We start from the raw sequence: 16,548 nt of genomic DNA, 5'->3' as shown, positions 1-16,548 counted from the left end.
CAGGACGGTCTCCCGGAGAGTTCGCCCTGAACCTGGCACAGGAAGAGAGACACCCGGTGGTTTGCTGAGTTTCCTGAGGTGACTGTTGCCAAGCTTGATGCCACCACCATGTCACCTCTCTGATTGCTGGGGCAGATGGCTCAGGCTCCCCCCAGACCAGCCCATTGTCTTTTTTCTCTTTTGTTGGCAGTTTCCCACAGGTGATTGTTTTCTGTGTGTGCTGCTGGCAGAGAAGACTCACCAGAGCAGCCCCCAGATACCTGCAAGGCCACAGAAGGACCAGGCCAAGCTTGCCATGGAGGCTGACCAGTGTGGTGCACTTTAGGAAAGGATCAGGCCCTGCAGATCCACTGAGTGCTGAGCAGAGCCCATCCATGCTGGAGACACCACCTGAACCCCAGCTCTTCACACCATTCCTACAGCCACGCTGGGAATGTCCTCACCTCAGCAGGACTGGTCATCCAGGGCACCCCACAGCAGGATCGAGTGCACCAGCTTCTTTTCTGCTTTTGCTCTCTCAAAAGCTTGAGTGAAGGGAAGATAGGAGACCTGAGGACAGACAGATGGCTTGAGAAACAGACACAGAACAGCCCACCTCAAATATGAGCAGGGTCTGAAGGAACCAGACCTGCCACATCCCACAGGTGACACACACAGAGTTTAATGTGCAGCAGATCCTGCAGAATAAATCAAATGACAATCACAGTGCACACCCCAGGGACAACTTCATCTCCTGGTGAGACCACAGGGAGCTTCTCACAGCACATGGGCTGTTACTGGCACCCAGAGCCCCACCTTTACACACTGCAGAACATCTGCAGAACTGCAGCCAGGCTGCCTGCAAACCCACCTCAGCAGACTGGGAAACCTGGCCTGGAGATATTTTTTTACAATACCTAACTGAAATGGCCTAAAAACTGGCTGTGAGGGACCCTGCACAAAGACTGTCCAATCACTTGAATGAAGAGAACTTTATTAACATCTTGGCAGCTTAAAGAGACATTTGTAAGCTCAGGCACAAGGAGGCAGCCATTGAAACGTGTCCCTTCAGCCAAGGAAGTGGTGACAGGCAGTAGCCACCTGCTCCACAGGCTACTGGCATGGTAAATAGTTTGGGTCACCCAGTGTTATAAATTTGTGTCTCACTGGGGGGATGCAGAGGCACAGGCAGACTATGTGTTTTGTGCTGATAAGGAAAGCTTGGTCCAAAGGTAGCTGAACATTGCACCAGAAGAAAACCATTTGTAAGCAGCACAATCACCTACTCCACTCAGAAATGGCATCAGCAGCTACTGATAAGAGGAAGGAAAGATGAACCAACATTTACAACACAAGCCTGGGACACATGACATCCAAGCTTTGCTTCTGCATGACCCCAAATGGTCTTTCAGAGCTGCTGGGCTCCCTGCTCTGGAAACTGGGTGGCCAGCAAGCCACACATGCTGAGCTGGGACACCCTCACACTACTCTGAATGCTCATCACATTGTGGCCTCTGATTTCTGCTGGTTCTCGAGGTGACTGGACATCTTGGTGAAGGTCCTGCCCCAAACAATCATGCTAAGGAAAAGCCCAGGCACCTTCTCACCTTCTTAAATGGATACATGGCCACTTCCAGCTTCTGGGCTGCCTCTTCCCAGGGAATTTCCTGCTGCCAGGTTATCTCTTCAAACACAAACTGAATGGGTTCCCCTGAGGGATCCCTGCTGTCAATCACATTCCCGTTTTCATCATGGATCACAGAGGGGATCGAAGGCCCTGTCGATTCCAACTCCATCTGCAGGAGAACAGACCAGGTTGGAATATTGCAGACATCCCACTCCTGGTTTTTCTGTACTCCAGGACAGGGTAAAGATGCAATGTAAGATTGTGCAGCTTCTAATGAAGATACAGCTTGATTGTCTCCTGGAGCTGCACTTTACCAGCTGCAGATGCGTTTTATTGGGGAATAGCAGGAAAGCAACTTCACTTCACTGACTGCCTGACTGTGCTCATTAGATTGGAGATGCACAAGCCCAGTTCACTCCATGTTTCCACCTTTCCAGTGCAGATTTTTGACTGTGGGACCCCAGATCCTTAAAATCACTGGGATGTGCAGAGCTAGTTTGAAGCTCTTGCTCATCCCACCAGCACAGCCCTTACACAGCCCGTGGGCAGCCACAAGAGGGTGCAACAGGGAAAGCTGAAATGATTCTCTAAGTCTCTTTCCTGACTTCAGGCAATTAAAAAGAAACACGGATCTAGTTTAGGAGAGAATGGGACTGTTAAATTCAGGCATTCAAAATTCTGACTGATGTGTCCTGTCCCAAGAGCTGGGATTACCACAGACTAGGGGAATAACCTCATGCAGTTTCTAAATTCAGACACACTGTTGTTCATACTCCCTGCCAGGCTCAGCTCCTAATCTTCCCCACTGCCTGTCAGACAACTTTTTAAATATGGAAGAAGTCACATAACCCTGGGACCTTAGGATTTAACTCACACAGAGGGGAGAAAATACAATATTACAAGAACTGGCAAGAGGGAGGCACACAGCTGCAGAGGACACGCAGAGATCAAGAGAGCTTATATTGTTATATTGAAATGTTCAAGAGAAATCCCTAAAGAAGAGGGATAACAGAGGTTATGCAGCTTAGGGGCATGGCAGCACAAATCCTGCTGAGATCCTGCACGCACACAGAGGACTGAGAGGGACTCCAGACCTGAGGCAGGTAACCAATGTCCACTTCCATGTTGCTGCTTTCACTCGCCCCGTACAGCCACTCCATGTCCACGTTCAGGGATCTGAAAGGTGAATCCAGAACGTTCAGAGTCTGAACAAATGAGGACATCCAGTGCTTCCCTTGCAGGGCCAACACTGAAGCCCAGAGCCTCTGGCTTCTTGGAGATCACCACGTTCCCTGCACCAAACCAGCAGCACTAGATCCCTGCTGGATCAGGACCCAGGCACCCACCCAACATCTTGGGCAAATGAGCTCACACCTTTGAGCACTGTCACAGTGAGGAAGGGAGAGGTGTCTTTGCTCCCCCTTCCTTCCCAGCACTTAACTTGCACATTCTGATCCTGCTGAACTTTTAAAAATGTTTTTTGGAAGCAAGAGGTAAGGAGCTGCTGGCAGAGCTCTAAGTGTCTGCTTGCTCTAACAAATGTGCTGACAGAGCCATAGGGACTGAGTCGCCAGGGTAATGTTATAATGGCATTTTCACTCCAGCCTTTGCGGGCAAAGAGATTTGAAGCTGCTTTCCCTTAAAATGCTTCCAGCTGCCTGCCAGAAAACAGGAATGAGCTAGTGTGAAGCTACACACACAAAACCTGTGAAGCACCAAGCAAAAAGCAGGTTGAAGAAAGATCATCAGGCTTTGCTGAACTTCACTGCCCTGACCCAAGCATCCGGATTGCCAGGGGCTGCCCCTCCACACCCTGCCTATCCCTCCCCACCCTCTAAGTACCAAGGAACAGTTACTGGTGAGTTAATCCCACTCTGAAATGGGTCAGGGATCCTAAGTGACTAGTAGAGATGCATTTGCCAGTTTTATAGGCAACTGCAGCACTCAATTCACTCGGGGTCTTGGCTGAAAAGCATGAGCCAGGTTGTGCAGGGACATCCCTCCCCAGCTCTGTGTCCCCAGCAACCTCTGCCTTGCCCCTCCACTGTCCCTCCTCTGCCCTTGTCCTCTCCTGCCTCTTCCAAGCCAGATGTTCCCCCCCCCCGCCCCCAGACCTGTTGATAATCAGATGTTCCTGAAAAATTGCATCAGAACCAGATCAGGGAGCAACTGTGTCTGGAGAATTGAGGACAGGATGACTGTGGTGACCTCTGGCAGGGAAGGATGTGTGGGGAGAGCAGAGAAGCAAAGAGCAGAACCAGCCTTTCCAAAGCTCAGACTGCAGACCTGCCTTCCCTGCACAGACCAGGATGCCCACATACCACAAGGGACAGGGCTGGCACTGCACTCTTCCTATAAAAAGATCCCACCAGTCTCCATGGATCCCAGTTCTGCCTAGGACAGGATCCTAGAGCCCCTGGGTTCCACTGACAACAACCCCCAAGTCTGTTCAGCAGCTGGGAAGAGAGAGAAAAAACTGTACCTGTTGTTAGGGACATAGAGCTTAAACTCTCGGACATGGGAAGAGTCCTTGGAGAGGATGATGTGACCTGTGAACTGGCCTGGGGAAAACCAGAAGGGAAAGTCTGGTGGCTCATTCAGCTGGAACTCAGCATGGATCCTGAAATGAGAAAGGAAAAATCAGCTGCAGTGCTGGGAGGAAAGAATGGATCATGCATGCAGATAACAGCAGGGAGAAGTTATCTCCAGGCACCAGAAATTATGAAGCTAAATTGGGGCAGAGAGGATCAGTTCAAAAAGCTTTTCACGTCATGCAAAGGAGAGGGTAAAGACTGGAGCAGATCCCCTGGGTTAGGATCATCTCCATTATTGATGCCTTCCCACCCAAATCAGTCCGTGATTCTATGAAGAGCCCCCAAGCCCTTCCCCAGCACCCTGACCCCATGGCCTTACCTGAAGGCTATGGTGTAGTAGAAGGTGCTGATGGCTTGGATGCAGGCCACAGCTCCCTGGGGAGCAAAGCGTGTCCTGACAAAGGGGCGTGGGTGGAACATGCTCAGAAGCTTGTGGATTATGATCTAGGGCAAGAATTGCAAAAAGAGCCAAAAATGAGAACCCTGCAGATCAGCTGCAGCTCCAAAGTAATTCCCCACCCGACCAAAATGGCAAGAGAACTGCTGTGACTTAAAAATTAGCTCAGAGACCTACTTAATCACAACACAAGGAGATAAAGCAAAAGGCAGCTTTTGAAAATAAATCCACCTTAGATGGTTTTTCTGCTATTCCCACTGTTTGCAAGTTTCCATCATCCCAGTGGGCTGAATGTCCTAGTACAGGGTAGTGACCTGTGAGGCTGCCTCCATCAATACCACTGAAGACTGGAAAGAGGGGGTGTGCAATCAATAACCACACCAGGCTGTGAAGATGTATCAGCTCTGTGATCACCAACACCTGCCCACACCCCCAGAGGGGCAGACACGTCTGGCCTTACAAACCAATGTATTTTTTTTTCTCTTGTCAATGACATGCTCACCTCTGGGGTGGCACTTGGCAACTGTTCCACAAGGCACAATCACTTCATACAAGTGATTCCTGAATAACCCTCTCCCCCCCTTCTTGGCCTGGCAAGACTAGCCTAAAAATGAAAACAGAAGCAAGATGAATACTCAAGTCAGTCTCATCTGGCCATGACAAACACTCTGAGCTCTGTTTTACCTCCAATTTAGAAGGCTCTGCTCCTGGCTGTATGCTGCATTATTGCTCCCTTAGAAAGTCCAGGGAGAGATAATGCAACAGCCTTGTCTGCTCCAGGGACTCCTTCAATTCATCTGGCCTGTAAGGCAGAACACTCACACAAACTACCTCTAAGTTATATAGAAACTGAGTTCCGTATCTCACCTCTTTGCCCTTCGGAGGTGGAGGATAAAATCTGTTGTTGGAAAGATACCCAGTGAAGATGTTCAATTCACTAGGAATTATCCACCACGGATCCCCAAGATCCAGTTTATTCTTTGGAGGAAGAAAGGCTTTAAACTGCCTGGCAAGCATCACACTCTTAGGGGTTGCAGGGGCAGTCCAGTTCCTCAGCCCAGCCAGAGCAACATGAGAAATCTGTGAACAGAAGATACTATCAGAGCCTAGACTGGACTCTTCACAAGTGCAGTAGAGCTGATGGATGTGAGTAGGATTTGGAGGAGGGGAAAAAAAATCCACCACATTTTAAATTCCTCCTACCACCCCAAACACCACCAAATAGTTCTGTCAACTTTCAGTTATGTGAGAAATGGGAAATGGGAGAGAGAGGAACATGCCACATCACACTGCTGTTTTGGATTTAGCTGCAGAAAAGCCATCCCTAATGTCGCTTCAGGCTTCCAAGGAAGGGTGTGTTAATTGGGGCACAGAGCTGCTGAGTGCCCTGGAAACAATGAAACACTGCAGAAAGCAGCAAGCTGGCTCATCAGAGCAACTCCCAGGGGCTGGAGTAAGATCACCTCCCACTCCTGATGCACTAGCACTTCTTCCTGGTGATGTTACCAGCCCACAGGATGTGTTTATATCAGAACTTCTGGCCACACACATCCTGCATGATACCTACTCCCAAGAAACCATCTTTGCTCTTCGTCATTGTTTCCATGACCAAAGGCTGGAATTGAGCCACAATGGACAAGGTCTCCCCACTCGGATCAGGCGTCTCCTCCTCTTCAAACTCTGAGATGGGAGCAACCCCTAAACAAAGGGACAGGAATTTTAACAGCTGTTTCCCTTCTCTCCCCTTTGAAGCAACTGTGAAGTGATTACACATTTATCCTGGCAAATCCAGGAGCACTGGGAGCTTCCCAGCTGTCCCTACTCTGCAGAACTTAAGACCCACCTCTGAGATGAATTGAAGAGGAGCACTCCTGTTAGTGGACAACTCTCTAAGCCCCATGGCTCAGTGGAGCAGTCTCATGTCACCTCAGAGGGATCACAACACCCACTGTAGTCAATTCATTACAGCACAAGCAAAAAACTGTCTGTATTTCAACTGCACTGTAAGCTCTCCTGCATATCACACCACCACGTTTCTTCCTGCTTGGCTCCACCAGGAGACATTTGTCACAGGCTGATATGGTCTCCAAACATCATCTCTCACAATTCCTATTTCAGAGAGGCTGCTACAGCCAGAGGAGTGTGTGAATGAAATGCTGTGAGTTATTAACAGTTTTGGCCTAGCCTGGGATGAGCTGTATTTGTTGCATTCACCCATCCCAAATCCCCTTTAAGCTTTAGACAAAGTAACTTATGTACTTTGCTAGTCCAGCAATGGGATCTTCTGTCTTCTAAAAACTACTTTGTCAGATTCATGTCTATTGCTTAGGCCTTTTAAAAAATAGATAAAGCTTAGCAGCCTCTCTTCATGTAAATAAAACCCAAACCAGCACCCAGAAAAAAAAGAAAGACATGAATAAAAATTGTGGAGTGTATCATCTTTGGCTTGTGCTTGGTCTGTGCAGAGAGCTCTGCAGGCAGACAGATACCAACCTGTCAGCTTCTCAGCTATTGGCTTGAACTCCTCTGGACTGAGGTATAGATCGTTGTTTGTGTCCAGAGAAGAGAAGAGGAACAGCCCCTCACTTCCCAAAGACTTCAGAGCCAGCTCCTAGGTCAGGAAGAAAAGGCAAAGTGAGATTTCATTCCAACCTCCTGCAGAAATTCACTCCAGCCCCTCGCTCAGCTTTGGAGTTAATTTGCATTCTTTCCAGCACACAAACACAGCCATCAAATCGAAAGATTAACCACCACTTGGCAGGATTTGGTGCTATTTACCATAGGGATGGGAGTCCAGGAACTGTTGGCATGAGAATATTAAAACTACATCTGGCTAAGTAATTAAAACAGAATCATTTGCTCAGAGTTGGCCTCACAGTCTTTTGTCAGGAAATGTTTCCCACTTTTTTCCAGATAGTTGGTCCTAAACCTGCATATATTCAGAGCACCTGGAGATGGTGATTTCTGTAGTTAAGTGATGTGCAGTGAAACAGAGGCAGTCAGACACTGCCCACAGCACAAAAACACAAAGGAAACGAACCAAGACCTTGTAACTCTGCAGAAAGCAACTTAACTGATGCCCATGCTAAGATCCACGCCAGCATTACTGCACACAACCACCCTGCTCTCCTCAGGTTCCCCTCCAGGTCTCCAGCCTCAGGGCTGGATAGAACATTTTGGCCCCCTGTTCCACAGGGAGCACTGCCTACCCATTCAGCCACACACCGGGGAGCCACAAATCCCAGAGTTTTCTTCAAAAACTTCTGCAAGATTCCAGCCACCCTGTGCCTCAGTTTCTCCCTCTGTGCTTCAGTTTCTCCCTTTATGCCTCAGTTTCTCCCTCTGCAAAGCCCACATGGAGATCATCCAGTGGAAAACCCCACTCAAACACAACATATCCCTTGGAGCAGCCCCAGAAAGGCTCCAGATGCTTCGAGTCATTTCCACTCAGCCCTGAAGGGAAGGGGATGACTTGTGGGCAGAACAAGAGAGCTCCACATTGGTATGAGAGGAAGGGAGAGACATTCAAGAAGTCAGAGAAGCCCCAGCCCTGCTAGCCAGGCTGCAGCACATCCCCTGTGACCCACATCTTGGGGCAGCTTCCCCTGCCGCCCCCATAAAAGCCTAAAGCTGCAAGGATAAATACTCTGTATTCTGCTGTTTAGCTGTGTTAATTCTCTGTTGCCTGCAGCACCATTACCATCCCCAGAGCTCCCAAACTAGTTTATTTTCCATCTGTTGCCTGCCAGCCTGAAGCAGCACTAATGCAGCCTGGAAGGCTTTGCTCCTGTCAACTGCAGCAACAAAAGCACTTAAGAGCCTTCCAGGGCAGTTTCAGGACTGAAACAGAGAGAAATAAAGGCCCTGGAATACAACCAGAGGTCTGGACACAAACATGGCTGAGGAAGGAGAAGGCAGGGAGTGCTTCAGCTGAAGACAGGAATGGAGGAGGAACAAGATGATTGTGTATCTGCACACAGGAACAATCCACATGCCTGGGGTAAAAACTGTGCCTTTGTCCCCCAGATGAATGGGGATGCACATCCTTGGCCCTATTAAGAGATAACAGCATCTTCCTGAGCAACTGCCCTGTTCCCTGGCAGTCAGGTGCCAGGGTCATGTCATGAAGTTTTGGGCCAGGCTTCAGTCCCCCTCTCAGCTCTGGATCTTGCTTGTGCTGGGCACATAATGCATTAACCTGGTAAGGGGTTAACTGTTCACTGAGGATCACTCACTGTCTGGGAGCTGGGGTGCAGGGAAGTGTTCTGGGAGCAGAGGCTGTCCTGGATGTGTACTGAGCTCTGAAGGGTTGGTCCATTTCCTAGTTCTCTCCACAGCACATCAGTGATTCCCTGCTGATGAATCTTTTTGAATCCCTCTTATTTTTGCACTTCACAGACACAGACCTCAAGGGATGGGAGCCAAATGAGCAGCTAAGTTTTTAGTTGGTTAGACTGCCTGCTGCTGCGTTAGGAAAAAGCCATGATCATTTAACAGGGCTGGAGGTAGAAAGAGAACCAGTTATACCCTATGCATGCAGAAGACTGGGTCTAAGACAGCAGAATGTGAAGGGGGTGATACAAGTGTCTGGTGTTGGATGTTAGCAACCAAACATCAATGTAGAACATGAAGGGGGGAGACAGATGTGCCTGCTGTTGGGTGCTAGTACCCAAAAATCGGTGTAGAACGTGAAGGGGGGGATACATGTGCCTGGTGTTGGATGTCAGCATCCAAAAATCAGCATACAGACAAAAACTGAGAGCATGCTTCCACCCCTACAGCCTGCACTTCTACACAGGCTAAGCAATAGGAAACCATCAGCTGCAAGACCATCAGAGAAGGATTCCCACACCTCACACACGTGTGCCAGCAGTCAGCTGAACTCCACCTCCCTGCTAACTGGATTGGTACCAAGCTCCTACCTGTTCCAGAAGACGCCTCCTGCTCCTGCCTGCTTCGTGTGCTGCTGCCCTCCCAGAGCTGCTTCTATCTTTGCTCTCCCAGCAAAGCTTTAATGCTCCAGGCAGCAAGGGCCCAGCACATCAGTTCTGCAAAGCCCTGCAGGACTGATCTCTCCCTTTGCCAACATTCCTCTCTCTGCTCCCCAGGCTGGGCAGCAGTGCCAGCCCCTCCACACCCACCCAGCCAGGGACAACACCCCAAACAAAGAGGAACAAAGACATCAGTCCTGCAGTAACTGGTCAAAAGGGATGCAAAAAATTATGTTGAAAAGCAGCAAGAGGTATCAGGGCTTGGCCTTTTGGTTTCTTATAACACATTGAAGGAAGCTCCTCACAGCCTGTGGGGTTTTTATTTTTTTTTTCTTTCTAATCTGAGTTTAAAAGAAACAAAAAAGTTTCCCTGTTTGTGCCAGAGGAGTAAGATTGAGCTTTGTCAATCTTTTTGAAGAGAAGCAAAGCTGTGGTTTTCACAAAGAGTTTTCTTCTCCCACCTGACTGTGGGTTGATTAGCGAAATAAACACTTCCAGAGAAGTATGTATGAAAGTATGTGTAAGAGGTATGTTTTAAGCCAGAAGAAGAAAAAATAAAAACCTTGTGCTGTTCAAATTTGCTCTCCAGCAGTGCCCAGTCACAGCCTGTCCTCTGGGACAAACAAAACCTCCAGGAGACCTGGTTTTGTGTCAGGCAGGGCTGAGGTACTCAGCCTGTGAAGGACTATCCTGACCCTTCTGTCCTTCTCAAAAGATTCTTCTAATTAACTGGGTTGAGTAATTTTCCCGTTTTTTGCAATGCAAGAGACAAAGCAAAGAGCTGTCCTTTGAAAAACACTTGTCTTTTTACTACAGAAAGATCAAGAGAAGAATAGCCAGGGGTAATATGACCTTTAACAAAGGCCTGATCCCTCCAAAGCAGGAGGCAGCCATTGGTATGATATGGATTACAATCAAAACCAATGTCAATCAGCCTAATAAAAAAAACCCCCAACACCCACAAAACCCCTCAAAAATCCTCCCCATTTTTCAGCTCACATCCTCCATAATTTTCCTGTTTCTACAGTCAGGGCAGATCTACACAAGAGCTGCATTTCTAGTACCAGAACCCACCACAGCTCTGTAGTTGTTTCAGCCCTTTGCTGGCCACCAGGATCCCTGTGGCCACCAGGATCCCTGTGGCCACCACAGCACTGCAAGACCTCAGCCTGGCAGTGGCCACCTCAAGCCTGGATCCACTGTTGTGTGGCAAGCACCACATCCCAAGGGTCCCCTCAGCCTGGTGGTGACTACCACAGCTTGACATTGGCCACCTGAGGCTCCATGACAACTGGTGTCTGGTGATCCCTACAGTCTGGATAGAGCTGGCTGCCGGAGTTCTGTGGTCCCCACAGCCTGGTGGTGGCCTCTTCAAGCTCAGCAGTAGCTGATACTTGGCTTTCCCCACGGCCTGGCAGTGGCTGCCAAGGCTTGTTGGTCACCACAGCCCAGCGGTGGCCACCTCAAGACTGCAGCCACCAACGTCCCGTGGCCACCACAGCCCAGTGGCCACCACCACAATCCAGTGGCCGCCACCACAACCCAGTGGCTGCCACCACAGCCCAGTGGCCACCACCACAATCCAGTGGCCGCCACCACAACCCAGTGGCTGCCACCACAGCCCAGTGGCCACCACCACAATCCAGTGGCCGCCACCACAACCCAGTGGCTGCCACCACAGCCCAGTGGCCACCACCACAATCCAGTGGCCGCCACCACAACCCAGTGGCTGCCACCACAGCCCAGTGGCCACCACCACAATCCAGTGGCCGCCACCACAACCCAGTGGCTGGCACCACAGCCCAGTGGCCCTCTCAGCCTCAGGATGGCCACCTCAACCCAGTAGCCACCCATGTCTGTCCATCACCTCAGCCCCACGGCCTTCTCAACCCCAGCGGCCATCAATGCCTGGTGGGTACCTCGACCCCAGCGGCCACCTCAACCCCGCTAGCCACCGCTGCCTGCCGGTCCCCTCAGCCCGGAGCAGCCACCCTCACCTTGCACCGGCCCTCAGAGCGGCGCCGACGCCTCCGCCCGCCATTTCATCCCTCCCCTCAGCGCGGGGCCTCAGGGCTGACCCCTCCTTCCTTCTCCCCCCCCCGCCACCTCTCGCCCCTTCCCCCTTTTTACCTGCTGCCGGGCCACTTCAGCGTCCCGATAATATTTCACGGCGACTAAAGCCGCTAGAGCGGCGAGGGCCCAAGCCAGGCGCGGGGGGCCGCGCCGGGACCCGCCATCGCCCCGCGCTCCTTCAGCGCTGCCGCCGCTTCGCCGCCATGGCCGGGGGAGGAGGGGCCGGGGCCGGGCTGGAGCCGGAGTCCTTCCCCCCCGGGGGCCGGAGAGGGGAGAAGAGGAGCCGGGGGAGCGGGAAGAGGAGCCGGGGAAGCGGGAAGAGGAGCCGGAGAAGGGGGGAGAAGGGTCGGACGGGGCCCCCCATCAGGCCCCTCTCCCCCTTCTCCGGCCCCCGCCGTGACTCCCGCGCAGTCGGGATTAAAACCCGCTATATGGTTTCATTTCACCAAAACACCCATTTCCCCCCCCCAAATCGGCTCTGAGTGGCTTTACTCGCAGTGATTTCCCTGAGGTTTAAGCCCCCGGGATGGCAGGGTGAGAGCCACGGGGCCCACCCGAGCCACCACCCCATGCCCAGCTCCTGAGGCGTCTCTCCTGTCACCCCACGTTTCTCAGTCGTTTTTACCACTCTTCCCCAACTTTTCCACCCTCCCTGTGCCCTTCAGGTTCCACACGGTTGTTCCGTTGCTCCTCCACCAGTGGCTTGGCCAAGAGATGTATATTTAGTCATTTTAATCTTTCCTCATAAATCAGTCTCCTGCTCTGCCGCCGAAATCCCCTGATTGCTGGGGAAGATTTAGTACCATTTTCTGCTGCTGCAGGGCTAACCGAGCAGGATGTTTGATCTCTCTAAGGGTAGTAGGAAGCGTTAGCATTTAATCCTTTGAAGCTTTCGCTGCTTCCTAAGCCTGCCTAATCATTTTTTGTTTTAGGTTTAAAGAGCGTTTTGGTTGGAGATGAGGAGAGCATGACCAAGCCACTAAGAGAGCAGCAGCAGCTGCATCAAGGGAGGAGGAAGAGGCTGGTAATCCTGGGCAGAGCAGGCCAGGAGTGTGTAGTTTTCAGCAATTCCTGGGAAAAGACCAAAAAAAAACACCCCAAAAATCACACCGTGCATTTTCTTGCAGACCAACAGCCCTTGATGCTTCTCTTGCAGTCGTGGTGCCAGCCTGGGCAACACAATGGATCAGCAGCAGAAGAAACAATGGCTTGTTTGTAGCTCAGATCAGTGTCCTTACATCTGCATGGCCAAGGGAGGAAGGAGAAGGTTCCTTCTGCCAGGTCCACCACAGAAGAAAATGTTAATCAAACTCTTTGTTCTCCACCTCCCCATCCGGTGCTTGGGCCATGGGGAGGAGATGGGAGGAACGGAATTAACGAAGCATGGAAATTATGTCTAGGTGCAGAGACAGTTGTGAATGAGTTAAGCACTCCGACACTTTGAGCAGATGTGCTTTAAAACTTCCTGGACTCATTAGGTTGGGCAGTGAGATGTGGAGAGCTGCTGCTTACCTCAAATAACCTACCGAGTACCTTTAGAGCCACAAAATGTAACAAAACAAGATGGCTTTGGAACAGGATAAATGCACTTGGGTGTTTGGGAAATGAGCAAGCACAAGAGGTGATAGGAGATGACAAAGCCTGCAGACACCCAGATGGAGAAGGAGACTTGACAGGGTGGCTGGCAGAGCCAGAATTATACCATTTAGAGGAGAAGCAGAAGGATTCATTTTACACCTAAACCGTTTCCAGTGTCACCAGCAATCACATAACGATGACAAACGGATGAATTATTTGATAGGAAAAAGAACGAAAGACAAAAGGTGAAATAATTCAGGGCATCTGCTGATAACTAATCCTCCACAAAGGAGAACAAAACCAACAACTCCTGGTTCTACACGGCTGGTTCTTGAGATTACAGATTCCAGTGCTCAGGAAGAATTTTAAATACCCTGACATCTGCTGTGTGGCCCACCCAGGCACACTCGTATCAAAGGAAATCCTCCTGACAACAAGGAAGATTTCCACCAGGAAACTCACCCAGCAGGAAAAATTATCCCAAATTTCCCATTTGCCAGAAGGGAGAGAGTCCAGCTGAAAATGAGAAAAATTGTGAAAAATTGGTAGCAGGGACAAAAAGGTCAGAGCAACTTTTTCTGCAGGAAAGGGATGAGTTTTCCATACGCCAGAGAACAGGCAGTAACTTCAAGTTCCAGGGCAGCACGTTGAGAGCAGAGAAACCCTGTCCTGGTTTAAATTGATGGCCCCATTCCCACAGCCTATAACCCTGGCCTGTTTCAAAGCCAAAGGGATCACAGTGGAATGGAAAGCAGCACTAAAATCTGAGCTCTGTGCACAAATGGAGAAAGCACCTGGAAACTGAAACCCCTCTGAGGCAGCAAGTCCCGACCAAAAACATGAATCCTTTGGAAAACAGATCATGGAGGAACCAAGCCTGGTTTCACAGGGGGCTTTTCAAAGGGGACAAGAAAACTGGAGGTGTTTGCATCCTGCTCTGGGGATGGGCTGTGACAAAGCTTTGCAGCCATGGAAAACACAGTTCATCCTGGAAAAGGAATGGCCAGCAAAGGCTATGGAGTGAAATGACATTTGACTGTGACATTTCTAAGTGGATCATGTAGTTGAAGAGCAGGAGCCAATGCCTACTGAACCCCTACAGGCTTCCCAACTCCCTCTTGGCCCTTCCTCTTCAGTAGGAAGCAATCCAACCTGGTGGGTCACTTCCAGTTCTGACACTCACTGAACAAAAGCCTTTACAAGGCAGGGGTGGTTTATTGAGAGGATTCCTAATCACAGCACAGTACCCGGTTGAGGCTCCACAGGGAATGAAACCAAAGACTCAAATATGATCAGAAGTAACTGCTGAAACTTTGAAGCTGCTCACACTGGGAGCCAGAGCTCGATTCTGAAACAATTAGATTAATAGATCAGATCAAAATGTCTGTGGAAAAATACTGCTTCTGCCAGGCTTTTGAATCCAATAACTAATTCTGCTGAAAGCCTTCCAAGGGAGCTGAATGAGGTTGTAAAAAATTAAGTGTGGGTTACAAAAAAGATGTGTTTTGTTTTCTGGATAGTTTTGTCTTCTCTGGCTTCAGCCATTCCACAAGTGATAGGTATTAGTTTTCATCTCTACAACTAATGCAACTTTCTTTTATCCTAATTTCACTTACAGGATATTCCTTCTGATGTAAACAGGACCACAGGTTCTGATGGTGAAATTTAACATGGTAATCATGGCTCCTGAACTGGAATGTAACGGGAAATGGGAAATAGCCTAGGCTGATCACACCTCCTTCTAAGGTGGCTCAGAAATAGAAACAACCCACCATAAACCAAGAACAGAATTCCCACTGGTGTCCCACATGCTTGACACTGAAAGGCAGGAAGGCAACTCCAAGACACACACCTTCCCAGATCCTTTCCATTGGACATTTAAAACCAAACCTCTGGTTCAAATATAACATCCAATGTATTTATCTACTTAAAAGTCTAAAAACAAAGGGGTTCCCACCTGGACAAACAGAAGTTCCACCACCACCTGTTCCCTGCATTGCTGTAGGACAGAAGAATCCCAGTCATGGATCAGGGCCAGGCCTTGGAATAACAGCTGATCCTTGGAACAAATCTGTACTCCTGCTAAACACATACCTGCTTAACTTGGTGCCTATGATTAACCCACTGGCTTCAGGGATTCCATGTGGGTACCTGTGAGCACAGAGAAGTGTTTGCAGAAGTGTGGTCTACAGGGATGGAAACTTTCAAGCATGGTTGTTGGCAACAAAAAGTTGTCCCCATGCCTGGTACAGAGCTCCACATCAGTGTCTTGGCAAGTAAACTTACCACTAAGCTTCACCCTGTCAGGCATGTGGGGCAACTGAACAGCTCCCTGGTTGTGCTGCAGCCAAGGAAGGGCAGGAAAGCAGCAGCTCCTCTCTGGAAGGGCATCTGCCTTTACTAAGATCATCTTGCTCACTTGTGTGGAAGAAGAAACAAGAGGTGAGTTTTACTGTAATACCAGGGATCTATTTTCAAAGGAAACTAGAACTGTGCTGTTTATCCAAGGGCTTTACATTTTGCCAAGCAGAGTGTTTTGTGTTACTCCAAAAGCACATTTTTATTTATGGAATTCCCTTAATCCATGATAAAAAAACCTCCAAGCTAAGCCAGCTTCCTGGTACCCAAAGCTCTTGGGATAATACAACTCAGTCCCAAGATGTTTATTTACCAATAACCATTCCTCTAGGCCAGGCTTACCAGTCAGTATCTTCATCCTCAGGATGATGCTAAGTCCTCAGCTGACACCTTCATTTCTCTTGAGGAATAACAGAGGCATGAATTTAGAAACACATCTTCTGTTTTCACAACTTGCTCAAAGCAACTCTCTCTTCCCCAAGCTGCTCACTGAACCAATTATCAGGAGAATGTCACAAGAATGACCAGAACATCCCATCCCCAAGGGCCACAGCTTTGCAGTGACCAGAGGCAAAGCTGCTGGGAGGAAGGATGAGGATCCCAGATCCAGCCCTTCTTGCAAGAACTGCTGAGCAGGTACTCACGAGTGCCAGGGTGAGACCAGGAATGGTGTGTGAACATCTCTGCAGCCTCATCCCAAGCTGCCAGTTCAGTGGCTGGATGCAGGGAAGGACGTGGCTTCAATTTTTGTCCCTTTTCTTCTGTTACTTCATTCCAGCAATGATGTATTTACCAAAGAGCAAACCTGGCTGGAGATTATTTTTTGCTAGAAAAATAAAGACATTTAGGAGAACTCCTCCTAACCCCTATCAGATGATGAATAAACCATTGAAGGGAGCTCATGCAGATGGGAACTGCTGTCCAGACTCTGGAAATCAACACCTATTGTGA

General features: G+C 49.5%; 1 protein-coding gene across 1 annotated transcript in view; it reads right to left on the bottom strand.

The window, feature by feature from the left end:
* SEPN1 (selenoprotein N, 1) overlaps positions 1 to 11,825 on the bottom strand; it is a 13,547-nt gene extending 1,722 nt beyond the window's left edge. The window contains 11 exon segments of the mRNA XM_010003687.1: positions 2 to 32; positions 444 to 549; positions 1,587 to 1,775; positions 2,701 to 2,782; positions 4,089 to 4,226; positions 4,520 to 4,644; positions 5,465 to 5,677; positions 6,165 to 6,295; positions 7,091 to 7,208; positions 11,719 to 11,801; positions 11,804 to 11,825. Coding sequence (XP_010001989.1) covers positions 2 to 32; positions 444 to 549; positions 1,587 to 1,775; positions 2,701 to 2,782; positions 4,089 to 4,226; positions 4,520 to 4,644; positions 5,465 to 5,677; positions 6,165 to 6,295; positions 7,091 to 7,208; positions 11,719 to 11,801; positions 11,804 to 11,825 — 1,238 coding nt within the window.
* Positions 11,826 to 16,548: the final 4,723 nt, after the last annotated feature.

Source organism: Chaetura pelagica, unplaced genomic scaffold (assembly GCF_000747805.2).
Source record: "Chaetura pelagica isolate M959 unplaced genomic scaffold, ChaPel_1.0 scaffold698, whole genome shotgun sequence".
Taxonomy (NCBI): domain Eukaryota; kingdom Metazoa; phylum Chordata; class Aves; order Apodiformes; family Apodidae; genus Chaetura; species Chaetura pelagica.
Note: the sequence above shows the minus strand (reverse complement) of the source record. Positions and strands in the feature narration are given on the sequence as shown.